General features: G+C 39.0%; 1 protein-coding gene across 3 annotated transcripts; it reads left to right on the top strand.

Annotated features, from left to right (window-relative positions):
* The first annotated feature begins 1,307 nt into the window (after positions 1-1,307).
* PAXBP1 (PAX3 and PAX7 binding protein 1) lies at positions 1,308-26,224 on the top strand. Of its 3 annotated transcripts, none has more exons than XM_030448399.1 (18): positions 1,308-1,836; positions 3,956-4,084; positions 5,175-5,351; positions 6,615-6,710; positions 7,431-7,534; positions 8,327-8,547; positions 9,447-9,636; positions 14,197-14,320; positions 16,463-16,562; positions 17,027-17,142; positions 19,322-19,521; positions 21,471-21,615; positions 21,763-21,884; positions 22,631-22,707; positions 22,973-23,039; positions 24,550-24,696; positions 25,079-25,233; positions 25,480-26,224. In XM_030448399.1, the coding sequence occupies exons 1-18, from the start codon at positions 1,374-1,376 to the stop codon at positions 25,595-25,597; spliced, it is 2,751 nt and encodes a 916-aa protein (XP_030304259.1). In that variant the 5' UTR covers positions 1,308-1,373; the 3' UTR covers positions 25,598-26,224. The 3 variants fall into 3 exon arrangements, 2 of the variants coding, with proteins under 2 accessions (XP_030304259.1, XP_030304249.1); XM_030448389.1 differs by having other exon boundaries at positions 6,615-6,836; XR_003987420.1 differs by lacking the exon at positions 22,631-22,707 and having other exon boundaries at positions 6,615-6,836.
* Positions 26,225-26,746: the final 522 nt, after the last annotated feature.

The following is a 26,746-nucleotide window of genomic DNA, read 5'->3' as shown; positions in this document are numbered from 1 at the left end:
AAGCTTTATTAGTTCTGTTGGTGAAGGTTTGTCTGCATGTAAACTGAACACAGCTTTAAGTGTCACTGCTGAAAGAGTGATAAATTTGTGTTTTAAACCTCAGTGTAAAATACACTTAACCACACACAACACCCTATGACATTTGATTGTGCATTTATAGCAGTGAACATTTATATACACAATGGGTCTCTTCAGGTTCAACCTGTATGTATTTGCCCATGATTATTGGATATGTCGGTCAGTGGAAACAGAGGCCATTTCTTTTTCCTACCCAAAAAAAAAAAAAAAAATGGAGATAGAAGCTGTGAATCCAGTTTCCCTTCCTACTGGTAATTCTGGTGTGACTTTGGGAAGTCAATAGCGATTGAGAATTGCACGGAAGTAATGTGTTGCTTTCTACAGAACCTCGCTGCACAGCAAAGGTTGGATTTTAGCCAGGACCCCTTGCATCTCCTGGGCAGACGCCCAAGGTGGTTGGCAAAGACGAAGGGAAGTCTGGCCCTCCTGATACGGCAGTAAGGCTGAGATAACCCTGCACTTCCAAACACTTGTACTTCGAGTGGCTGTCTTTCAAAAGGCCAGCAGTCTTTGGCATCTGCCACCCAAAACACAACGTTTTTTACTCAACATAGTGGCCCCTCAATCCCAGCTTGACAACTTCTGAGGATGCCCCCAGCCTAGGTGAAACCCAGTCCTGCCAAAGACGTTACTATTTAGCACATCTAATCATCTCCCCCCTCCAAGACAGAAGCCAGGATTTCCTCAGGGAGTGCAGGGTCTTCCCGGCAGAGGCCGCGCCGAGCTGGGGAGCGAGACCCCTCTGAGGAGAGCACTGCCCACCCCGCAGACGGCTGGGGCCGGGCACTGCAGGGGTCCCCTGACGAGTCGTGGAAAGCAACCCCACAGCGCCGGGTCCCGGGGACACCTCCTGGTCCCGCAATGACGCAGCTCCAAATCCCCTCCCCCCCCCCATTCCCGGCCCCGGGCCCTTCTAGCGCGCGGCACCGCCACGTGACGCGCACACCCTCTCCCCCCTCCGCTTTCTCCACACAAGATGGCGCCCGAGGCGGCCGCCGGGAAAGGAAGGGGGGAGGAGCGGCGGGCGGTCCGCTCTACCCCTTGCTCTCTATGCTCCCCCGCCGCGTACACTCTACTCTCCGCCTCCGCCGCCTCTCTATGGTCGGGCGGCCACTCGCCGTTGGCGGGCGGGCAGCGGCGGGGGGCGGGCGGGCGGCAGGGGGCGCTGTGGCCGGCGGCGCGGAGGCGATCATGCTCGGGGAGCCGGGCCTGGGCCGCGGCGTGGGGTGGCGGGAGCGGGTGGTGCCGGGCCTGGAGCCGGAGCGGAGCGGCGCGGGGGGTCGGTGCCCGGCGGGATGTTCCGCAAGGCGCGGAGGGTGAACGTGCGTAAGCGGAACGACTCGGAAGACGAGGACGAAGAGCGCGACGAGGAGCCGCCTCAAGACCCGGCGCCGGCGGCCGAGACGGGGGGGGAAGGGCCCGGCGAGGCCTCCGTGGCGTTGACGGCGGGCTCCGGGCTCCTGCCGCTTCCCCCCGGTTGCGTGCCCCTCGCCCTGCCCGGCAGCCCCGCGGCCTTCGCTTGCGCCGCGGGCTACGGCGCGGCTCTCGGTTTGGGGCTGGGCTTGATGGGAGGCGACAGGGCAGGCCTGGGGGCTTTGCCGGCGCCCGCCTTCCTGCCCCCACCGCCGCCACCGCAGCCCGCCCCTCAGCAAGGCAACGGGTTGCCGGGAACCGGGCGCCCTAAGGAGAAGAAGCGGCCGCGGGAGAACAAAGAGGTGCCGAGGGCCAGCCTGCTTAGCTTCCAGGACGAGGAGGAGGGTGAGGCGGGGGAAGGGGCGACGGCGGGAAGTGGGGGGGCCGGGCTGGGCTGCCCGCCCCTGGGAAGCGGGGCTGCGCGGCGTTCGGCTCGCTGCTTACACGAGAGGAAGGGATCCGGAGCTGTTCAGTCTGCGCCGGGCCTCCGCTTGCCGGCTGCACACCTGACCTCCCCCAGAAGAGCCGGGACCCTTTATTTATTATTTTTTTTTAATTCATTCGCGTTGATGAGGAGTCGCGTAAGAGGGAAGGCGCTGGGGCCAGGGGGCCGGGGGCTGCACGGACGGGGAGCGTCCCGCCGGCAGCCGTCTTCGACCCCGGGCCCGACCGGTTCCTGCGGGACCGGCGTGAGTCCAGCAGCTATGCGGTGTCCCGTGAGTTCAGCTCCAGCTGAACGAGGTGGATTGCCCCTGGTTTTGCGTTGCCTCTGCAATGCTGTTGGACCCGTGTTGCACTCACTGCAGGTGGGAGCTCTTATGAGGAAAGGAAGAGAGAGCTGGGACTCTTTAGCCTGGGGAAGAGAAGGTTGAGGGGAAACCTTATCAATGTCTACAGTTATCTACAGGGTAGGTGGTGGAAGGGTGATGAAGCTGGACTTTTCTCAGTAGTTTCCAGTGGCAGGATGAGGGGCAGCGAGCACAAGCTGGAGCATGGGAAGTTCCATTTAAAAATAAGAAAAAAACTTCTCTGAGGGCGACAAGGCATTGGAACAGGCTGACCAGGAAGGTTGTGGAGTCCCCTTCTCTGGAGATGTTCAAACCCCACCTGGATGCAGTCCGTGTAATGTGCTCTAGGTGATCCTGCTTTAGTGGGACAGGTGGACTAAATGATCTCTCAAGGTCCCCTCCAACGCTGACAGTTCTGTGATTCTGTGGTTTTCCGGTCAGGGCACAGGCTTCAGCCTGACGGGTTTGTGCGGCAGCAGGTGTCAGGGTTCGGTGCCTGTAAAGCTCCCCCTGCCTTCCACCAGAACCATCGGTGCTGGCTGAGGGGCATCTCTCCTGCGGCTTCGTAGCGAGTTTGTTTTCACCTGGTGTGGCTGATGTTCACAGATCATGTTGGACTGCCTGTTGACCAAGCAAACTCCATGCGAAGCCACTGTTTGTTGCAGAGCTGGTTAATCTAGCAGTTCACAAGGTTTATGAGATTAACCTTCATGAATAGTGGAAAAAGTGGTTGAGCAGTTTAAATAGCACAGTTTTGTTTGTACAGGCCTTCAGCTAATAACTGATAAATTCCAGCAGCTGCTGCACTCATGAATTGGTCCATTCACACTGAGATAATCTGATTGTGGATTATAGTTATTATTTATTAAAAAATATTAAATATGTATTAAAACACACTTCAGAGTTCCATGGCATCCCAGAACTTAATAGTGAATAAAATTGGTAGCTTGTTACTGTGCTATGCTTTTTAAGCAGGAGAGAGTATGTACATTGAATTTTCACAGAATTTATTCTGTTGTAATCACTTTAACTTGGATTCTAACACTAGTGATTTGAAATCTTGAAAGAAATGCTGGAAACATGGAATGTATATACTTTATTAGAAAAACCCAAACACTTGTGGATTTCCTATATCAGACTGGGTTATTTTCTGTGCCATTCAGTTCTTTGACTTATTACGTACTATGGTAGGTTGAAGTACTGCAGGCATTTGAAATGGTAACACAATCAAACCCAGCTATTCTCTTACTTGTGGATATGAGTGGCTGTGAAAAGACTGTTCACATGAAATGTTGGAGCTTCATGTTGTCTTTGAAATTCATGGTCACAGTGAAGGATCAGTAGATTTTTGTTCAATTCTGGGGGAGGAGGGGTTTGGTTTTTTAAATTACTGAAGCCACATAAAAGCCAGGTATGTGTGTGTGCACTTCTGTGCAACCGCATTTCTTTTCTGTGACTGTTCTATGAGCAGGATGAATAAACTTGAAAATTACCACAAGCAGATGAGGTAGGCTTGAAAGGATATGGGACTGGTTTTGGTGCTGCAGTGCAAATGTAACTTCACATTGTGTTGTTAGTGGCATTTATTACGTTCTAGGTACAAAATCAAGAGATTTAATAGGTAAGTATATTTCATAGCAGGCCTAATGTAATGTTTTCTAACTTGTCTTTTAAAGAAACTGAAGAAGTTTTTAAAGTGAAGAAATCAAGTTACAGCAAAAAGATTGTAAAACAGTTGAAGAAAGAATACAAAGAAGACCTTGAAAAGTCAAAAGTTAGAACAGAGGTCAATTCTCCAACAGATGGTAACTGCAAAATTATCAATAACTTTTGTAATAGATTAAGTACTGTAAATACATTGCTTGTTTTCAAGATGAATTGTTAGTCTCTTTAGAGGATTTACCATTTAGTACTGAAGTAAAGGATGCATTAAATAACTTCATTTGAAGGTTACAAATTATATTCTGAAGCTGGTAGAGTTCTTTGATTCTCTCTCATGGAAATGAATGTAGAAGGATGAAACTTCTCAGCTATGTATACAGCTGTCAGCAGACCTCTGTAGTATTTTTTGTTTTCAATTTTGTATTTCAGTTCTGTTTATGTCAGATGAGGTACTTCCCATTGAATTAGGTAGGAGTTAAATTAGTTTAGAAATGTGACTGGTGTTTATCCGACAGGTGATGTTCAGGTGATGTATGGTAATCTAGATCTTAATTATTGCTTCTGTCACAAAGATCCTTAAAAAAAATAGCATTTTACTTGTGGCTGGTGTGTGCTTATTTTCTGTTTGTCTGTTTTGCAGTCTAATTGGTTTGGTTGTAGTGCAAAGACCTCATGTCTACTACTGAGTCAGTAACCTGGACTCTCTAAACAAATGCAGAAGTGTAAAAACTCAGATAAGTGCAGCTTAGTTTGGATAGCTGGATTTAAAGTACATTTTTTTTACATAATACTTGTACCTGCTGCCTGTATCTGTATGTTATCCACCTAATGTAATGTGCACCCAGCCCAAGAGGAAAGCGAAAGGTTTCATTTGAAACAAGACTGTTCTTGAGGAAAGATCTGGTGTAACATAGGCAATGCTTTCTGATTACCTATCTAAGAGGCTGTGTGAAGGTTGCAGAAATGGTCTTAATTATTTGGTTTCCTCACTAAACACTTGGCAATATGTAGAATGTTTAGTGGTTGTTGAGATGTCTGCTTTGTCAAATTTTATGTTGAGTGGATGTCAGTGACTTAGTCACCATTAAGAAGGCCTATTTTACTAGATTTCCAACATGAAAATTGTTATTTAACATTTTAATTTGATTTTTATTTTTGCTTGTTAGACCTTAGAAAATACTTCCGAGTGATCTTTATAAAAAGAGTAAAACATGGGCTTTGTTGTCTTACCAGTTGAACCACCACTAGAAAAGACAGGGCAGATTAAGGATATAGCTCAAGAAGATGGGACTGCAAACAGTGAGCATGGTGAAGAAGAAATGGAAGTTGAAAGTGAGAAGGAAGAAGAAAAACCAAAAGCTGGTGGGGCTTTTTCAAGTGCTTTATCATCACTGAATGTTCTCCGCCCAGGTTCGTTATTGTAATATGTCTAATGTGTTAACAAATACTTTAGCCAAACTTGACAACAGACGAAGGTATTTGACAGTATATCCAGCACCTGATAATTCATGAAGTATAAATTTTCCAAAGCTGTTCAATTTTATAAGCCTTATGAGAGAAAAAGTTTTACTATAGAATTCACCTTGATGTGAAAAGCAGGAATTGCCTTTCAAAGTGATGACAAACTCTAAGAAAATCTAGGTTTGGAATAGGTCATTTAACATTAATTTTAACTGCTTTCAGTTAAAATTCTGTCTTTAGTTCAAATGTCTGCCAGGTATCTCAAATATTTGCCTACATTATTTTGTCTAATGAGGTTATAGTCAGGCCCTGAAGCTGAAGAAATTGGTCTGTATTTTTGAAACTAGTTTACTAATTGTTAGCTAACTTGTGGTAACCTGCTCCCCACATAGAAGACGGGTGTCCTGGGTCCACAGACTTGGTCATATTTCAAGGAGAAAAAAGAATTCCTTAGTTAACTGCTGAGTGATTTTTCCTTTTAGGAGTAATTGGGAAGTTGTGTGATAAATACATTATTGCATCTCTAGAGCTGCTGCTGGCTTGGATAGGGTATCTCATGTCAATTATAGAGACAATCTGAAATTGAACCTTTTGTGCATGCCTAATCAAAGTAGGGGTAAAAATTACTTATGTTTCAAAAAAAAGATATTTTTGGAGATCATTCTTTATAGGACTTATATTAGTTGCATTAATTTTGTGCTAGGTATTTTAGATCTTTTAATTAGGTCTGCTTTTCTTGTTTGTCCTCAATTTGACAGTTTTTTCATATTAGCTTTGTCTGGTTTGATGTCCTCTGAGATATTATCTGGTGAAGTGGCTGATGGCTCAAAATACAAAGAGTTGGGAGCAATATCAGAACAGGAAGTGATACAGTCAAGAAGCTCGTCTTCTGCCTTCCTTTGCAGTAGTCAACTCCTGTCAAGGGCTTCCTGTTCTTTAGGAATATTCCCCATAGGAAATGGGTACCCATAGGAAAAGGCTCCTGCTCTTACTACACGTGAGCTGATGGAAGCAGAGCCAGATTTTTCTGAAAGATCCCAGTTTTGAGGGTTTCTGGTCAGAAAATTTGCATGCACAGCTTATAGATTGCCTGCAACTGTTTCTGTGTGGATTTTTTTACTCTCACACTTTTTTTAGGGTGGCAGAGATGAGTAATAAAAACAGCCTGTTTTGTTGCAGCTCTTGATTAATTGTGCAAACATCTGTCTCTAGGAGAAATTCCAGATGCTGCTTTTATTCATGCTGCTAGAAAAAAGCGTCAAATGGCTCGTGAACTTGGAGACTTTACCCCTGTTGACAGTGAACCAGGTAAAGGCCGCCTTGTTCGAGAAGATGAAAATGATGCCAGTGATGATGAAGATGATGACGAGAAGAGGAGGATAGTTTTTACAGTGAAGGAAAAATCCCAAAGGCAAAAGATTGCTGAGGAAATAGGTAAAGCATTTTTAGGACAGCTGATAAACATTCACACTGTTTTCACTGCAGATCTTCCCATTCCACGATTTTAAACAAGAAACATTTTTTAAACAGGCATGAATCTGAAGTTGTATTCTGTTTCTAAGGAAAAGCACTGTGTTACAGAAGCTGTGTGAACCATTCTGAGCACAAGCTGTGTTCCTGTGCTTGGAACTCTACTGAATCTGCTAGAAACTTTGAATATGAATCAATTAACGTTTGTCCTGTACTTTCTTTTTTAGGAATTAGGTAGTTGTGAGAAGAAAAACCTAAATTCTTTATTTTAAAATGCTATACCACTCTTTTGGAAAGGAGAATTAGTAAGGTATATAGGATTTCAACATCAGAGAGTTTTACCTGCAGTCAATTGCAAATTTACTCATCGGATTTTTTTAAGGGCAACTTTGTGAAAATAATTCACAGGCTAGTGTCTTTAATTCCTTGTGAAGACAACAGAAGGATGCACTGAGACATTCCCACCAAAACATGCTCTCGTGGGTTTCTGAACTCATGACCTTTATTGTGAATACATGATCTTCTCCTTTCTGTTGCATGTTTGCTGTTCACGTTAAGGAATTGAGGGAAGCGATGATGAAGCACTAGTGGCAGGGGAGCAAGACGAAGAACTCAGTAGATGGGAGCAAGAACAGATTCGGAAAGGAATCAACATACCTCAGGCATGTGTTTTGTGGTCATCTCTTTGGTTTGTTTCTGCATATGTGTGCTAAATATACTGTGAACTTGAGTAATTTGCAGAAAGCTATTTCATCCAAGAAGTTCAGTACATAACTTCCGATATTCTTCAAGGAGAAATGAGAGGTTAGATTTTAAGTATCCAGTGGTCTCTCCACCTGGATAGAGACTGATTATGGTGCTGTTAACCATCATATATTTGCAGCCTAAACCAGAGAGTTCATGTTTGGTTTGTAGGGTCTATGTTCATAGTGTGTGTTTGTTGTTTTTGTATCTGTTGTTGCAGCACCTAGCTGGAATTTGAAACAGGTTGTACCATAGGTTTCCTCTCCATTCATAGCGAGGTTGCCCCTCAGTTCAAGATGATAGTTGTTGGTTTCAAAATTTAAAAAAAAAATTAGCAAAATCACAATAAAGCACACTTGACTTGAAGAACCTCTTATGATTCTTTATGGCTGTTAAATAGCCTTAGCAAAATCTAATATTATCCCAAACGCTTGGTTATTGTGGGAGTTATAGGCTGGTTAAAATTGTTTTTATAACTTGTTATAAGTATAAATGTTTAGAAACATAGTGATACTAAGAGTTTGTCCAATTAAGAAGTTGCTTCTGAAGATATTTTTTAGTTGTTGGATTTTCTACACTTAAATCCTCTTGATAAATACATTTTTTGAATATACTTGCATATATTTTTCACTTCTTAACATTTGAGATGTTGAAGAAAATAAGATTCTCCTTTCTTTAATATAGCACAATTGCATTTCCTCTTCCATTAGGTTCAACCAAGTCAGCCAGCTGAAGTGAATAATCTGTACTACCAGAACACTTACCAGACACTGTCTTACGGCTCATCATATGGCATTCCATACACTTATGCTGCGTATGGATCATCAGAAACCAAGTCTCAAAAAACAGATAATACAGTTCCTTTCAAAACTCCCAGTAATGAGATGACTCCTGTTACTATTGATTTGGTAAAGAAACAGCTTAAAGACAGGTAGGACAGACCATCTTTTTAGACTTAAAGACGTGTTCCATAGCTTTCTGTTTCATCGCTGGAAAAGTACTGACTGACACAACCATTTAAAAAAAAAAAAAAAAAAGAGGGGAAAAAAAAAATCAAAGTGAAGATGGCATTGACACTTTGTTCGAAAATCTCCTGGGATTGCTTCTCTGGAATGAAGCTTTAAATATGAGGCCATTGATCTTGTTGAAGACAGGTCTGAGTTGCATCTTCTGGACACTGCACAGTCTTATAGTCAAGGATTGAAAGGCCAGTGAGGTGTTTAGCTTGTCAAGTTGCATTCTTTTAAACTGTGAATTAGATTTTTCCACTTCAGTAGATAAAGAATTTAAATTTTAGTACAAGGGTTACAAGTTAATACAAGGATTTTTCTTTTAAATACTGTAATCTGCTTATCAGATATGCAAAAGGTGCTACTGAATGAACAGCCCGGTTGTGGTGAGAAATCATTTGTAATGAACAACTTGCACTTTACATGTCTTCAAAATTGGTTTGTATGTCCCTTGTAGTTTTACAGCCTTTGACAGTGAATCAAGTTAGTAGAGGAATTAGGCTGCTTTGTGTAAGCTGTAGTTCAGCCAAAACCTTACTTCCCAGTTTTAGCTTAGGGCCAGGCTTACACTATTCCAAATCCTGTCAACTCCTGTAAAAATCCATGGAAGTTGGCAGTGCAGCACAGTCGGCATAGTTTAGCAAATTCATTTGCTGTTTATGTAGAGAGGGGAGAAAGTGACAAATGCAAGTTAGAGACTATTTCTTTGCAGTATTTCCCATATGTAGACTTGGTACTTGCACTGTCTGTTTGATATCTCAGTAGTCTGAAATATACAGACTTTTGGATGTAAATTTGCTATTTATCCGTTGCCCTTCAGGTTGGACTCTATGAAAGAACTGCACAAAGCTAACCGGCAGCAATATGAGAAACATCAGCAAAGCCGAGAGGACTCTACCAAGGCAATTGAAATATTAGAAGGGTCTTCTGGGGGTATTGGTGAACAGTATAAATTTTTGCAAGAAATGCGAGGGTATGTCCAAGACTTGCTTGAGTGTTTCAGTGAAAAGGTAAGGATGCAAAAACATTCATCTTTTTTTCAAAAAAAAAAAAAAAAAAAAAAAAAAAGGAACTCTTAGTACATGCCAAACACCACATCTCCCTCCCTTTCGAAAAAGTCCCCTGAGAACATATTCTTCTAAAGGTTTGGTTATTTGAGGGTCCAAAAGATAACTTTTCATCATGCTAAGCTGATTATCAGAAACCTCTTTTACCTTGTAAGAGATGATTGACGACTTTAGATTGCCTAAAACCACTTACAGATTATATGCCTTCAGGATTTTGATGGCATTTCAATTTTACTCAGATGATGCTTTTTTCTTCTGTTGGGTATCAGGTTAGGAAAAATAAGGGCTGAATTACAACCTTGCTAGTTTGTGGAATGCTTTATGAACACAGTAACAAAGACTTGTATTTTGCATGTTATAAATGCCTCCTGCCAGTCAGTTTTACATTCTTGTTGTATTGCTCCAGTGTCTGAAGGAGGAAAGCTTTAAAACTAGCACAGCTGTCTGAAGACACCCAAACTTAAAAATATACTTCTTTCATGTAATGTGATACTTTTGTAGATGTCTAACTTTGTAAACTTAGTCTTTCTTATGATATTCATTATTTTTCAATTTTTGTTGTAAATATAGGAGTGTCCTGAATATATATATATCCATTTATACATATATATATATATATATATAGCAAGAGGAGCTGTAAAATTCAACTGTTAGTACATTACCTATATCTTCATTGTCCTCTGACCTGAATACAATAATACAGTATCTTCTTAATACATTAGCTGTTGGAATTACTTGAGTAGTTGAAGCCACTGCTTACCTAGCTTGTTAGGTGTGGGGGAGGAATCTAAAAGTATTCTGGTTGCTAATTAGTTCAGACATCAATTGTCCAGCATTAGTAGTATTGGAAGAGTTATATCTTCAGTCCTGTTAGTTGAGAAGAATAGCTTTGTTGTGAACAAATGCAGGAAATGTGGCCCAGTTATTTCACCCAGGTCATTGATCAGTTACGGCAAATACTGTTCACTGAAGAAGCAGTATGCCTGAGTCTACCTTGGCATTAGCTATTGAGGGGGTAGTAAAGTTACTTTCCTTTGCAGCTCTGTCAGTGCTGGTTGCCCAGATGCCTAATTTTCCACTTAAAGATAATTTTTTTTGTTCTTTCTCTGAGAGAAATTTGTGTTTTGGAATACAAGCTAAATACCTGCATCTCTATCCAGCATTTGCTTTCTGAAGACCTGTTGTTAAATTTCTTTTGCTATACCTGTAAGTCATGTCTGGAGATTCTCTTTGATAGCCGATGCTGTCTTGTTCAAATACGTTCTTTTTATTTTGAGTATAAACCAAGCCTTTTAGTCTCCCTTATTTTGTATAAACCAGGAAAACCATTAAGCAATTGTGTAACAGTTTCAGTTTGTAGAAAGTTTGTTGACCTGTCTAACTAGACTAGTAAATCGATTCCAGCTGTTTTACAGCAAATTTGGTACTGACAATATATCAAACGGGCTTTCTGAAGCTGCTTTCTTACAATGTACCTTTGCTTTCCTGGTACTTAGTATTTTAAGAATTCTACACCTGGGACACCTTCCTCCCCCTTCCCACCATCCTGTATCCCACCTTCCATGCCAGTCCATTGAACTTTGAAGATGTGGGTTTTTTTGTGTCATGCTTCTTAAGGGCATTCACAGAGTTTTAGTCTTTTCAGCTGGTGGCTGCTGCAGAACTTGAGCAATGAGTTACAAAACTGGGAGGCGATGTGGTCAGTTTAACATTTGCTTTATATATATGTATTCCACCATTCTTTGGACAGATAGTCTGTTTTGGAATTCAGCATGACAAAAGTGCTATCAAATTCAAAACCAGTAGCCCACAGGACACCTAAAAAGGAGACAGGAGGAGGGGACAAAATAAAGTAATAAAATCAGTATTGTTGTTTATACAAATGAAGTAATGAAATGCAGCAGGACAGTATTCTTATTATTGAGTGTAGAGATTAATTACCTCCAGTTTTTTTTTTTAGAAACTTTGGCTGTGACTACTTCATATTTAAAAGTGTATTTGTGTTTTTGTAATGTAAGTAGTTATGATTATAATAGACATAAGGATATTAAATAGCAATATCTTGTGTATATGTATGTGTGTATATCAATACACATACATAGAAGTACACATATCCTAAATGTGTACAAAGCTAGGTCCCTCCCTGTCCTTTCCAATATGGTGCATTTATTCTTTCTCTTCATTCTGTTAGGACTAGTCACAGTTATGAGTCAAATTCTCATTTGTACTAATCTGAATTTAAAAATGGTTTGCTGAAGAAACACTAATGGGTACACAATATACTTGTCCACTCCAAAAAAAGTCAGTTCCCCCAGAGTTTTCTTGTATGCCTGTTGACTCAGTTTTGGAGACCCAAAAAAACATCATCATAAATTAGATTTTCCTACCCTTAGCATCTTATTTCTGCATCTATTCACCACGCGTAACCTTTTGCAATGCATAACCAAGCAAAACCATCTTGTTTGTATTCTGTTTTGAATAGGTTCTGAATGTTAGAAACACTTTGCACATTGGTAAGATGCACTAGACACTGTAATGAGGCAGCTATTATGCACATTTTAGAAACAAGCAATAGAAATGTCAAATTCTCTGTGATTTTTTTTCCCCTGTAAATGAGAAAACCAATGGAGCAGAAGATGCTTGCATGACTTCCTTCACAAGTAATTACTGTCAAAATTGTGCTTTCTGAGAAGACTAGAAAGTGGTAACAAAGTTATTTCATCTTGAATGTAGGAATATGTAAGGCATACAGAAATATTGAATTGCTCCAGGCATATCTTTGACACCACAGTTAAATGAACTGTTATTTTACCTGAAAAGGCAAATTGGCAAAATTCACTGTGTCAGAAAGGGGGACTGTAGGTTAAAATTATCTGTCATTAAATATTCAGAGAGCTCTCCAGTTTTTCTCTTGCACTGTTGACCGTGGAAGGGAAAAAACAAAAACCAGTGAATGCAAGGTATTGACTAAACTAAACACAGTGACTGAGGGCTGTAACTTTATAGTAGCCAGCGAAATTGCCACTCATCAATCACAGTATTTAGAAAAATAACGGTTTCTAAATCTCCTGTTTTAAATGGGAAATACTTTGAGTGGATTTTTTTTAACAGTTATTGTTTGTTTTCAAAATTGTCCTAAATTCCAAATATACACTTCCAGCACCAGGCTACTCTGTTCTCCTATTTATCTCTATTTTCTCCAAACAAAAGTTGTACATATTTTGAGTTGGTGCATAGCTGCTTTCATTTTAATCCCCATAGTCTAGTTTATACCATAAAGATCTAATGCTTCTTCCCTTTTAATATCTCCTCTGATGTATGTGTCATTCTTCAATGTCTGAAATGGCCCTGTAGCCATAATATCTTAATCTGATGTTACTGGAGGAGATTCTTTAATAGCTGATGAGTCAAGTTCTAAATTACATCAGGAAACAACTTCTGATTTTATCTTTTGTTTTGAAAAAAACTTAATCCTGGATGGTAGGCAGCAATGAAATATTTGAGCTAGAACTCTGGAAGACTGGACTAAGCATGTATGTGTTGGAGGTAAGGAATGGCTTAAGTGTACATACCAAAAGGACTTGCCTTTCCAAATTTAAACATTGTGAAAAGTTCTGGTTTGCATTTGAATATTTATTTACATCTAATTTTCACTTGTCCCAGGAAACGAATTTTTGCAAAAGTGGGCAGTGAATCTGCTATTTAATGTCAGGAAATCCCTAGTTGTTATAACATCATCTGGCTTTGTTATAGTGACTACTGAAATTCAGTCTCCTTAAAAATAAAAAATATGTGGCAGGTCAGATCCAGCTGAATTCTGTGTCATTCAAAGGTTATACTTAATACATAACTCAAATTGTGTAATTTTAATGATCGGCTAGAGTAATATTTTAATGATATGAACTAGCTGTTGGCATAACAGGCTTATGCTGCTGTGTTTTGGGGGGTTTTTTTGCATTTCAGTAATAATATTTCAGTGTATGCTAATAGAGTTACAACAAAACAATAGCTGCTGGCTTCAGGAGGTTAGATTCCTTGTTTAGATGCTTTGTTAGATGCTTTGTTTTTTCACTGTATGCAGTCAGGATGTTTTCTCATTTAAGTGTAGAATACTACTACATTCTTGTTTAAAGACACAGCACACACTTTGAGGTCTGAGAACTCTAGGCCCTGCAGCACAACACGTAACACACTTGGTAGAGAAAACAGGACTACTTGAAATAGCATTTTACACTCTCTAAAATGGTTGTCTTACTATGTAGGCTCATTCAGTGAGCACAAGTTAGGTTCAGAATGCTATTGCTCCACTTGAAAGCTGTCAGCACTGTTAAATGCATGCATATTCTTCACATTGGAACAGTTCCAGATGATACAAATGGGTAAAGGGAAAGAGTTTGTGCTGCTAGAAGCACATTGACAGCATTATGCTTCGGAATAGTATGGTACCCCAGAAGCTAGGCACCTGAAGAATTTGATATTACGTAGTGTGTTGTATTTTTACAGGTGCCTCTGATTAATGAACTTGAATCTGCAATGCACCAGCTGTACAAACAGCGAGCTTCCCGCCTTGTCCAAAGACGACAAGATGATATTAAAGATGAATCTTCGGAGTTTTCAAGCCATTCAAGTCAGTCCATCTTGAAGGTTTTTATTATTCATTAAACAACCTTGTTTACTTAGTATGGCTTAATTTAAATGTAAATGTTCGAAGTATGACCGTCTTAGTTTATTCTTACTCTTGAGATAGGTAGAAGCAAGTTTAGGTAAAAGTTCTCTAATCTGTTTTACTTTAAACTCAAAGCCACTCTTAACTCTGACTTTACCTCTCCTTTCTGTTGCTCTTAACTATATTTTCTCTCTCCTAGCACTGAAAATGTATGCATGGTGAAAGTGGTAGTAGTGGTAGCCTGTGAATCCTGATTTTTCTCCTACATAAGGACTTTCTTTTTTTTTTTTTTCCATTTCCTTGAAGCTGTAAATTTCCTGTAACATCTACAGTCAACTCTGTACAAAGCTATGAGCTATGAAGCATTCTCTGTCAAATGCTCTGTTTTGTAGGCAGCATAAGTATTTCATTTCAGACACTTAACTGTTAGAGCTAAGGAACAGGAAGAGACTGGTGCCCGTGTTAGAAATTAATACAAACTGACCCTATGTGACATACAGCTTAAAATTAGCCAGCTGAAATACCTGCTTCCTGTGAGTGTGTGGATGGGGAATTCTCACCGAGGAGTTTTCTCGTGGTGATTGCACTTCAGCAGAAGTGTAAATGTTAACCTGGATGAAGATACTTGTTCCTTGGTGGAGGTTTTATTCAGCACATGTAATGATGGATGAAATATTATAGTAACAGTAGTCACCTTTCTGCTTTGGAGAGCTTCCCATTTTTAAAAATAGCTTTCTTGTCTATCCTATTGCTGACCTAAAATCCTACAATAAAATCCCTTTCCTATTCTATCATGGTGTGTCCAGAGATGAAATTTTATTAATACCATTAGATACAACTTACTGAGTGTGATAAAGTGTTAGGACATCAGTTAGTCATCCCTTTACATAGTAGTTAGCATATATGTTCCCTTTGGGATTGGAGCCTCAGGTATCATGCATAGGCCTTGCAGTTTTGTTGTGAAAATGCTGTTGTGAGAACTAGAAACCTAATGTACTAGATACATCTTTCTCAAAAGAAACTTAGAAATTGTTTTAGGCTGAAATTAAATGGTGGGGTGGGAATAGCTGTCGTTGTCAAGGCTGTGTTGTAAAGAAGCATCTTGCATGGTATCTGAGAGTCTTGAGAATGAATTTCACTGTCTAGGAGTAGTTCAGTTCAGTCCCTCAGAGTATTACAGAAACTAGGAACTGATGCCAGCATTTGATTTGATGTGTGTTGTAGACATAAACAATACAGAGACTAAGGAGCTAGGAGTGGATTTACGTTTGTCTGCCAACTTTCGCTTCATTGCTTCGTAAAGACAAGTAGCTCAGCTTCAAATAATGTTGGATGGATTTGTAAATACCTTTAGTTAGAACATATAAAATTATTTCTGAAATTTTGTAGGCTTTTGTTTAAATTTTATTTATATTTGTGTGGATTTGAGCACTTGCTAACATTCAGTCCAGTTTAAAAATTCACCTGAAAAAGGATGAACTGGAAAAACTCTTGGGTCTGTCTTCTGGTTGCTGCTCAGCTTCACTGGTTAGCTGTGTTGTTTTCTATAATCAGGAACATCTATAATGAATCACAGCTTAAAAAGAGGAGGAAAGGTAATTTCTTTTCCTGTGATTTTGATGTGTCTTAGCCTTCAGATTGTCTGAAGCATATAAATATAGAAATTGCTACAGCTAGAAATCTGAAATATCATATATCCCTGATGTGGTCGCTCTTCTCTGCCTTTCTTTTTGTTCCTTTTCAAACAGTACGTGGTGAACATGTTTATGTAAGGAGCATGTTTTTTCTTGGAACATTCAATTTAAGCAATTTTTATTAAAACTGTTTACTTTTATATAGTTGGGCACTGCTATGATGGGCAAGAGTGAAGTATGGTGAAAACTATTTAATATTTAAGTGGAGATTTTTCCAGACTCCACGGCTTCCTCTTTTAACCTCTACACTTGCAAATTCAGGCCTCTGGGTGCATCTTTTTGAAAACTTCAATTTTCTGCTTCAAATTGCACTTACTTTAAAATAGGTAAAGGCTCTCATGAAGCTGCCTACAATACATTTACATAATCATAGATAACCATTTTAATTTTCATCGTTGTAATTTTACAGATAAAGCACTGATGGCACCAAATCTTGAGTCTTTTGGACGAGACAGAGTGATCTATCAAGAACAAGTAAAGCGTCGGACTGCAGAAAGAGAGGCTAGAAGGTAGAGTACTGAGATTACTTGTCCATTAGGAGCCTGCTTGCTTGTAGCATAAAATGATACTGCTTGACATGCTAATGTAAGCAGCAATTTTTGTTCCTCTCCTGCAAAGGAAGAAAACACTTGAGTGTTTGGTATGCTGAGCCAGGGGTATTCTTAAATATCCTGACTTCTCATGCAAGTGTACAAAACAAGGCACCATTACATGATGCTGATTTTAACTATCTGAAAGAAAGCATAGTAAACCAAATATGTAGCTGTATGGTCTCTGCTTGTTTCTCTTCCTTCGGCTGTTTGAAGTAGCAACACAGTGGAATGTTTGACATGGTGCCAGGGAAAGTTTTTTCTAACCCAAACTTGCTTGCAATGAAAGTTGCATCAAGCTTAGGCATGTCTTAGGCACGGCTGTTCATTGGATGGGAGGAGAAGAAGAGTAATAGCTGGTTTATATTGCTGATCTTTTTCAGAGCTCGTCGTAGACAAGCAAGAGAGCAAACTGGGAAGATGGCAGATCACCTCGAAGGCCTTTCCAGCGATGACGAGGAAACTTCAACGGATATTACAAACTTCAACCTGGAGCGAGGTTAGGAAAGCTACTGAAGTCTTATGTAATAAACCATAAAAAATTTGCAGAAAAAAAAAATCCAAATGCAATTTTTGGAGGAAGTTTAGGAAGTGTTTCTTGCTGGATCATCAGTGTGACCAAAACAGTCTCCTTCACTAACCTGATGTGCAGCTTGCAGATAGCTAAGTACCCCATCCCTAGTGACATTCTCTTTATTTAATTTAAGCATTCTTTAGCTGGAAAGTACTAAGCTTTTGTGCCTTCAGTGGATACTGGTTTATGATTCTTGAAATATTTTTTCATTTTACATGTGAAATTATGAAAACCTCAGTGGTTTAGAAGCTTTTTTTTTTTTTTTGCATGATAGGAGGTATTTTCTGGAGTTTTTTGTAAGCATCTAGAGATGCAGCAACAGAAGTTTTGTAGGCTCTTGTTACAGCTTGGCAAGCTTTGCAGATGACAGAAAAACAATGTTAAATGCAAACACTGCAGAAAGATCTTGTGCTGACTGGATTTGAAATTCATCTGCAATTTTATGATGATTTACTCAAAGTAAATTATGCATAATGCCACTTAAGCAATAGTGGGGTTGTATGCTAAGCTAATGCCTCTAGTGCCTTGGGAGTACTGCAAGAAACCTGAGATTTGGGGAAGTATGGGTAGTTTGATAAAACACTTACCTTTTACAGCAGCAGTTAAAAGGCAAACGATTCCAGCAGTCACTGTGAAACAGTAGCGATGAAAGTGGATCATCACTGTAGTAATCCTGTTAATGTTCTTGTCTTGAATCTGAGTACAGTTATCTTTCTCTGATTAAAGAGCATTTGATGTGATCAGAGGAAATGTAGAGAAGAGGAGCAGCAGTCTTGTGTTGTATGAGAGGAGGGATTAAGCAGTTTTAGACTCTTCATCTAGGAGAGCAATGTTGACTTTTCACAGTACGAGAGCTAGGATGCATGAAATGAAGTGATAGGATAGGTTTAAAATAAACAAACCACTTCCCATGGAGAGTGTAATAAAAATGCAAAAATCATTGCTGTAGGTGGTTGTGGGGACCTAAAGCATGAACAGTTTAAACTAGCAGTTGAATCCTTCAGAAGTGCAAACATTTTCCATGCCTTTGGTTGCTGGCTATCAAAATTATGGACACAGGGAAAGCTTTTTGATAAACAAAGCAACTGTTCAGGGTTTTTAGGTACTATAATTAAGTTTGCTAAATTAAACAGTTAAAAATTCAGCATTGTTAAATTGTTCCTTTTAACTGTTGTGTACAAAAGCCATTTCTAGTTTCATCAGTTTCTGAGTGAGCACAGTATTTCTGAAGCTTTTTTAATCACTTGCAGCTCTCTTGTTAGTTACAGAGTCAGCAGCGAGCTGTATGGGACAGGAGACATGCTGTGGAGGTGCTACTGTTATTTGCAGCATCTCTTCTTGGTTCCAATGTGAAAGTGTGTTTATATGTCAATCTTGTGTTCTCAGTCCTGTCCCTACCTGCTGCATATACTAGTTATGTTAGTTGTATACAGGTTACTGCTGTAACTGAGCATTTAAAACTGGCTGCAGCAAGAAAAACTACTGCTTAAAATGAAACTGACCCTGGGAAGTAGAAAACATGATGGAAAAATAATATACAGAGAAAAAGTTTTAGACTCCATGGAATATCGATACTGTAAAATGGAAGATGCAAAGGGATTGCAGTAGTTGCCCAGTGCTAACAGCTGTTATGTTCAGCAGTTTAGCATGATGTCTGCCAGGATTTGCTGTGTATGAAGTGCTGGTTCAGTTGACTTACCTGAGATGCTTTTCTGTACTTGCCCTTAGATGAGCAAAGTTGTAGAATAGTTTGGACTAGAGGAGGCCTGGAGATAACTGTTAAAAAATCCCATGCAGAGCAAGGCCAGCTTTGAAGTTAGATCTATACTTTGTACAGCCCAATACATCACCAGTCTGATGTCTGGTAACTGCAAACCATTGTGTAAAATGTTTGAAGCAAGACCTGTGATAAAATGGTTTATCTTGTTATATGAAACAGCTCTTGTTTTCATTGCTTTTATATTTGAGGCAGAAGTAACAGCACTTTTAAAGGTTTTGCTTTAGCTTATAGGAGTTATCTTATGACAGTGAGCATCAAAATCCATCTTGGAAGAGGTATTCCAGAGAATAGGTGATTAACTAACTGCTCTTTCTCCCCCACCAGATCGTATATTGAAAGAATCCAGCAAAGTTTTTGAAGATGTTTTGGAGAGCTTTTACTCAATTGATTGCATTAAGTCACAGTTCGAAGCTTGGCGCTCAAAGTACTTTGCTTCTTATAAGGATGCTTATATTGGTCTCTGTTTACCAAAGTTGTTTAACCCTTTAATCAGACTTCAGCTCCTTATCTGGACTCCTTTGGAGGTAAGGTTTTCTGCAAGCAACTTCTATGAAAGCTTCTGTGTAGTGGTTCTTTCACACTTCAGCAGTGTCACAATTTAATGCTGTAAATTGCACCTTTGTGTGCCTCTCATAAATGTGTGCTCTAAGCATCAAGTTTAAAATGGGCACCCCTCTCTGGGTGAAGGTTTTCTGGAGAGTTTCTGCACTACTGTTCTCTGTGTTCCCAGCAGGCCGGAGTTCAGCACATGTCAGTACCTTCTCAGTGAGTAGGTGCTGTAAACCAAAAAGTCAAACAGCTTCTTAAGTAATGCATTTAGGTTTTAAAATGCTTAAGAGACAATTGTGATTCTGGAGATGTGTTTCCTTTAGAAGTGGAGCTAAGAAGTCTGCTTTTATATTGAATTGCAACCTTTGTCTCTACAATGTACATATTTCTTTCTCTGATCTGTACTTTCATACCCTGTAGAACTGTGGCAGTTTCCCAGTCTTCCTCATTGCCCAGGTATTAGATAGAGAACATGGGAAAAGCAGGACAGCATTATTGCAGCCAAGTATCCCTGGCACATGTTCACTGTCCTGCCTGCATATATATGTGCTGACATTAGTAGCCATCAGGTCAAACAGTTCAGGTAGGTTTTGTCTGCCATTCATTTCTTGCTGCCAGTGAAAGCTCTTGGTAAGGTATTTCTGCTGTGATCAGGTTCTTATTTTCACAGTGCTGGTAGGAACTTATATTTCTCTGCTATTTTGGCTTTTATTGGGGAATGGGTTGTTTGGTTTTGGGTTTTTTTGGTTATTTTTTTTAAGGAAACAATGCTAATAAGTCTTCTTCCCATGCAAAACTTTGTTCATCTACAGCACTGTCTGCAGATGTGTCAGCCCATCTCTCAGATAACTGAATCTCTCCTTTTTTCAGGAGTGTTTTGTTTTTAGCTACTTAGACAATATTTTTAAAGGGTATCTTTTGTTGCCTCTGCTCTGATTGCAGAGGAAGGGAAGCATGAGTAGTCTTCAGAGACCTTTCAAAGTATTTCATTTGAGTAAAAGGGAAGAATCTACAAAAGGTATAATGAAATGTAAAATTGTACATCCTCTCTTCCTCCATTCTATGTTTTTGTGAGTTGCCAGGTTGACAAGACAAAGCCCAAGTCAATTGCAGACATGGTACAAAATTCCTAAATCTGATAATTTTCACTACTCTGTGTTACTGGCACTGTCAAGTGTTTCCTTGAGATAGAAAAATTGCAGGGCATTCATAAAAAGTAGCTTTTAATCCACAAAGCATAAGTTTATAATTCAGTGTATTTGTTTTACCCTAGTCTGTGTGCTTTTATTTGTCTCAGATGTAACTAGAAGTTAAAATCTGTAGGGTAGCAGCTGTCAAAAAAACAGGCTTACTTGCCCCAATTTCACTTTTATTAGATCTAGTGATTGTGTGGTTGTAGAGTGAGTTGGTTAATTTGGCTGATTTATAGAAAATTGACCTTGTTCCCAATCTTCTCTCAGATTTTAGTTGGGTTGGGTTCTCCATATACAGTAAGCTGATCTGTGGTGCCATGATAATAAGTGTCCAGGCAAAGAGGCAGAGCATGTTCTTCACTTCTTAGAAATCAGGGTGCCTTTGTTTCTGAAGGAAGTAGTATCACTGCTTCACAAGTAAGAGAGCCAAAGCAGGTGAGGTAATTTGCCCATGCTTATGTGGTCTTGAGGCACTATATATTGTTTTTTTCAAATTATTACTATTTCCAGTGCAGATAGGTACCACATGGACAAAAAGAACAAGATTTTTGAGATGGTATTTTGTTCGTTTACTGGTTATGCTGTCTGCTGAGCACACCTGGTAGACTGTTTTAAAGTAGTTTTGTTCTGTGGGTGTCATCAAACTTGTATATATAATAGCTTTTTTTTCCTTTTTTAAATTACTTTGAATCTCTTGTTAGGAAATCTAACCTCAATTCTTATTTTATTAGGGCAAGTGTCGAGATTTTGAGACTATGTTGTGGTTTGAATCATTGCTGTTTTATGGCTGTGAAGAACAGGAGCAGGTGAAAGATGATGCTGATATTTCGTTGCTGCCTACCATTGTAGAGAGAGTTATTCTTCCTAAATTAACAGGTATAGTATCGAAAAGAAAATGGTGGAAGAAGTGATATGTGCATGGAAGGCGATGCTTGAATGTACTTTCTGATTTTAAATTGTTGTATTGACTGTCTTAGTACCTGTATTTTAACCTGTGAAGTGGAATAATTTGATCTCTTGCAGTAATTTCTGAAAGCATATGGGATCCTTTTTCTACGACACAGACATCTAGAATGGTGGCAATTGTACAGAAACTAGTAGATGGATATCCTTCAGTGGTGAATGCAGAAAACAAAAACACACAAGTAAGTTGTTTTTACTTTAATATCTTGCATAAGTTACAGAATTTTTGTCTATTTTTAATACATAGTATTGGAGAACACAGAATGTTTAGTGAGGAGCAAGAAAGAATTTTGTGATTATTTGATGCTCTGTAGCCTAGTTCTGGACAGTCAAATACAGTGATGAATGGAGAGATGAAACTCAGTGAAGTCCCCTAAAAATAGATGCTAGAAATAAAAAGAGGTACTAAAACTTGCTGGTCTGCAGTTTTCCTTTTAAGGTCAGATACAAATAGTCTAGACCTTTCTTTGTCTGGATCTTTGTAAACCTTTTCAAATGCATTGCCTTGAAATTTAATTTGTTTGCTTATGAATGCAAAAACTGATGTCATGAGCTCAGGTGCTGTAGCTAATGCAGTGTACGCCTTGCCCTTAAGATACTGGGAGAGAGGCCAAAGTGCGTGTGTATGGTTAAGTCAGCAGAAGATTGAAAATTACAATAGCTCTGACTTCACAGAAGCTAATTACATAGCCAATTTTAACCATAAAGTAATTCAATTGACTTCAGTTTTTATTGAAAGTGTAAAATTTCAGCTCTGTTAATTATTAATAGGCTTCTCTAAGATTTTAATTGTGTATGTGCTTAAGTATGTATGGCTTTTACTGTTAGCGTCACAAATGTTCTTTGTTGCTTTAAAAATCAGTTTCTGAGTGGTTAACTACTAAGCAGTGCTTTGGACAGTTTTTGAAAGAGAAATTGTCTATTTCAGATGCTTTTAAAGGCATTGTTGCTAAGAATGAGGAGAACACTAGATGATGATGTATTCATGCCCTTATATCCAAAAAAGTAAGTTCACTTTCAACTATGGTGTTAGACCTTTATTAGCAAGTCGATGTCTTCTGTCTGTAGTTAACAGGGTTTTTTTCCCAGTATGGTTCACTGTCTGGATGCAGGAGACCTTAAATTATCATGCTGTGAGGATTTAGCAAAGCCAAGCAGGATGGAAGGGAATATTTCTAGAAATATGAACTGTATGTGGGAAGGAGGAAGCCAGCAAACTCCAGACAGAGGTGGTCTTGGTTGCTCATTAAAGAAATCTCTTACTTTCCAGCATCTTAGAAAACAAGAACTCTGGTCCATATTTGTTTTTCCAACGTCAGTTTTGGTCCTCTGTTAAGGTAAGTCAGTAAATACATCTGGTAAATCTTTGGTCTAGACAGTGCAGCAGTAAAATCCTCTTCACGTTTCTGGAAAATGGTAGATGAAAATTGCTTTGAAAGAACTTTAGGATTCTTAGCACTGTGCACTCTTCAAAAGATAAAAGCATTATCATTTTAATTTGTACTTTTTGAATTTAGCATACTCCAGATTTTTTTAGTGTCATTGTGCTTGTCAAGGTAAAATATGCTGCTTTTATTTCACTGGTGTGGGAATGAGAGAGCTTGGTTTGATTTCTTTCTATATATAGTGTGTGAGAATCTTCATGAAAATAGTTTGGCCTTTTTTGGAAAGCTTCCTGGTATTTGTAAAGTGTAAGAGCATTTGTAATCTTAGTTGAATTGATAAAGAGTGTGAAATAAAAAGTCTGTGTAGAATGTGCAATAGGGAATTTGCCAAAGTTCTTTAAGAAGCTATGGCTGTTGTAGTTTATTTCCAGTAAAAAGCTGCAAAGTAAATTAACTTCCACGAATCAGAGAAGTATGAGGTGCACATTTGCTGACCTACTGATCTCTGTGGTCACACAGAAAGAACTATTTTCTGGAATTTTCCATTTATTTTGCAGCAGTGAGGGAGACTGTATTCTGAATAGCTTTGCAATCTCTTCATTTACCTAAAATATTTGGCACTAAATTCTTTTGCTTCAAAATAAAATTCAACTTTTTAAATGCAGTTTAGAGGAAAAAAAAATGCACCAAGCTCATTTGTTAAAATGCTGTTGTTAAAGTGAAGTGGATAGTTTATTTAGCACTTGTGTCTCCTTTAAGAGTAAAATCACCTGCCTCTGCTACTATCTATTGGAGCCTGGGCAGTTCAGAAGAATACGTGCTGTTACCACTGGTTTATTTTAGGGAAGCATTAAAAATACATCTCTCTTGTGCTAGCAAGTCAGTTATAGCATCACAGGGGAGCAGAAATAGAAGCTGCAGACATTCCTTTACTGTTCCCTGATGATCTGCCTCAAGAGTAAGCTGCTGGTTGCATATGTTTGTACAAGGCTGGCAACAATTCTCCACGGGCCACAGGCCAGCGGGGAACAACAGCTGTACAGGTGGCTTAGCCAGCACTCCCCCATGGCATTTCTTGTGTCTTTTGTGTCACTATGCTGTGGAAATGAAGATATGTTAACATCATAGCTGGGGATTTCATTGGCAAGGGGCTGTGAAATTGCCCCTATATGGCAGGCTTGACATTGACAGCAGATTTTGAGAACAAGATACCTTCAAACTTGTTAAATTCCTTTTTTCTGATTTTTGTGTCCAAAACATGAGCAAAGTTGAGGTGGTGGTTGTTTTGTGAGAATTTGTTGCACTGTAGGCTGGTTATTATGAATAGTTTTGAAGCTAACAGAAAGCAAATTTCCACTGCCTACCTAGGCCATGCTGTCATATTTGAAGAGGATCTAGAGTGATCAACTTTCTGATTTCCGTACGTTTTTAAATGCTTATTTTCCCTATGTTATATTTTCAGTTATTAGGAAACTTTCTCCAGTGGTATGGAATCCTTTCAAACAAAACTCTTCAAGAACTGTCAATAGATGGCCTGCTAAATAGATACATTCTTATGGCTTTTCAAAACTCTGAGTATGGAGAGGACAGCATTAAGAAAGCTCAAAGTGTAAGTAAAAGAAAACATTATTGAAAGTCATTTGTATCTCAGCAGTTTCAACTGAAGGCAAAATGTAGTTAAAACTTGAGGTTACCATGTGAAATCTTTGCTTTGATGTTTTAATATCAGTGAAAAACAGGTTATTTTTTTAAATACTCAAACTAAAGAAGGAACCTTCTCTGGCTCATACCTTGAGATGGTTTAGGTATAGTGTAGGTTTCAGTGTTACACTGCTTGAATTTTTAATTACATTTCTGGTAGGTTTGTCTCTGGTTTGCTCAGTTGGGCCTTGTCATTGCAAGTTTTACCTGGCAGACTTAAAAAACGGTGTTAGGCAGCATTTAAACTTTCGTTACTTTGTATTTAACTTTCTTTTTCCTTTTATGTCTAGGTAATAGCTTGCTTTCCTAAACAGTGGTTCGCTAATCTCAAAGGCGACAAAACAATTTCTCAGCTGGAAAACTTCTGTAGATACCTTGTTCATCTGGCTGATACAATATATAGGAACAGCATTGGTTGCTCTGATGTAGAGAAAAGAAATGCCAGGTAACTTTTGAGTTAATGCAGTTGCAATTTGTGTGCTCTGTGTTCTTTTGCTGATGTGTGCAGACATGGGTAACTGTCTCTATACCGTTGCATGTATTTTGAAACCTCCTTGAATTCGAATAAAAATCTTAAAGCAGGGCAGATGGAAAGATTTTTAAAGTGTCTGAATAAAAACAACTGATTAAATATTAGTACCTGTACATGAGTGTTCCATTTCTGTATTGACTTCTCCTTCACCTTTTTTAGGGAGCACATAAAGCAGATCATCAAGCTTCTAGCAAGTATCCGAGCACTAGATCATGCTGTGACAGTCGCCAATGATCACAATGTAAAAGAGCTGAAGATTTTAATAGAAGGAAAATAGATTTTTCTGACAACACACTCTGAGCTTTAAAACCATTCCTGATGTGTAATTTATGTACATATGTAAAGTTTCTTAAACTGTAAAGTATTGATCTTTGTTTTAATACAAAGTGCATTCTTATATACAGCCTCCTTAAAAAAAAAATAAAAATTGACTTCTTTGAAAACAAAAATGGAATCCCAAGATTGTCATCTTTCCAGAAGTAAGATTTTCCTTAAAATTTCTTGAAATCTTGTTTACAAAAATACTTTGTACCCATGATTAGTAGTCATCCTATTAGCTGTTCCATGGTTAACTGGAATGTGTATAATATATTGTATGTAATACAATGTGTGCATATATTTATACCACCATATTGCTTTCACACTGGATATAGAAATCTGTTGGAATAAGATTTTCATTCGGCAAAAAATACTGAGAATAAAATTCTCATTGTTGGTCCAAAGGATTGGCAAAACATTCAGATATGTGAAAATCATTTGAGCTTAAGAGTAGGCACTTCCAAATGAAATCTGACCTTAAAAAAGCAGCTCTGCTGCACTGAAATGGGAATAGCTGGGAGATGATTTGTGTTCAGAGTATGGAACTCTTAAGACTGTTCTTAGAAACAAATAAAAAAGGAAACCCAAATCAGTGCTTTTATTTTTTTAATGTACAGAAATAAAATGAGAGTTTGTGATTATTGAGCAAGTATACATGGTAACACTTTCTAAGCCCCAAATACCTTCTATTTTGTAGAATTAATAATTCACCCATGAACTCTGGAAATCTAGTCATTGTCATATTGGTTGGTTGTCTTAGGTTTTTGTTTTTCTGTTTTGGTTTGGTTTTTTGTAACCTCATACATGAAGCCTGTTCCTTCTGATTGGTGTGGCTAATGATGTCAGGCAAAATGAAGGTGAAGAAAATCTAATATCCTATGATTTGAAGTATTTATATTATAGTAAATATTCAAATGTTGCACTTCCCACTAAATGCCATCTAAGAATAGTCTTGCAAAAAACATTTAAATGTAAATAAAAAAGAAAACACTTCAGAAATCTGATGATCAATATCAGAGCACTAGGAACTTGGTCTTGGAGTTCGAGGTATGGAGTGGGAACAGCTCTAACGGCCTTGGATTATGAGCTATTCCCAGGTGTGCCCTAC

This window comes from Calypte anna, chromosome 1, assembly GCF_003957555.1.
Source record: "Calypte anna isolate BGI_N300 chromosome 1, bCalAnn1_v1.p, whole genome shotgun sequence".
NCBI lineage: Eukaryota > Metazoa > Chordata > Aves > Apodiformes > Trochilidae > Calypte > Calypte anna.
This window is presented reverse-complemented; position numbering and strand designations above follow the sequence as displayed.

What these genes read in the sequence shown, in the direction of transcription:
- PAXBP1 (XM_030448389.1), top strand. Translation starts at nt 1,374, where the DNA reads ATGTTCCGCAAGGCGCGGAGGGTGAACGTGCGTAAGCGGAACGACTCG. An exon ending in CTTCCAGGACGAGGAGGAGG is followed by an intron (nt 1,837 to 3,955) that starts GTGAGGCGGGGG and finishes TGTCTTTTAAAG; the next exon opens with AAACTGAAGAAGTTTTTAAA. An exon ending in GCATTAAGAAAGCTCAAAGT is followed by an intron (nt 24,697 to 25,078) that starts GTAAGTAAAAGA and finishes TTTTATGTCTAG; the next exon opens with GTAATAGCTTGCTTTCCTAA.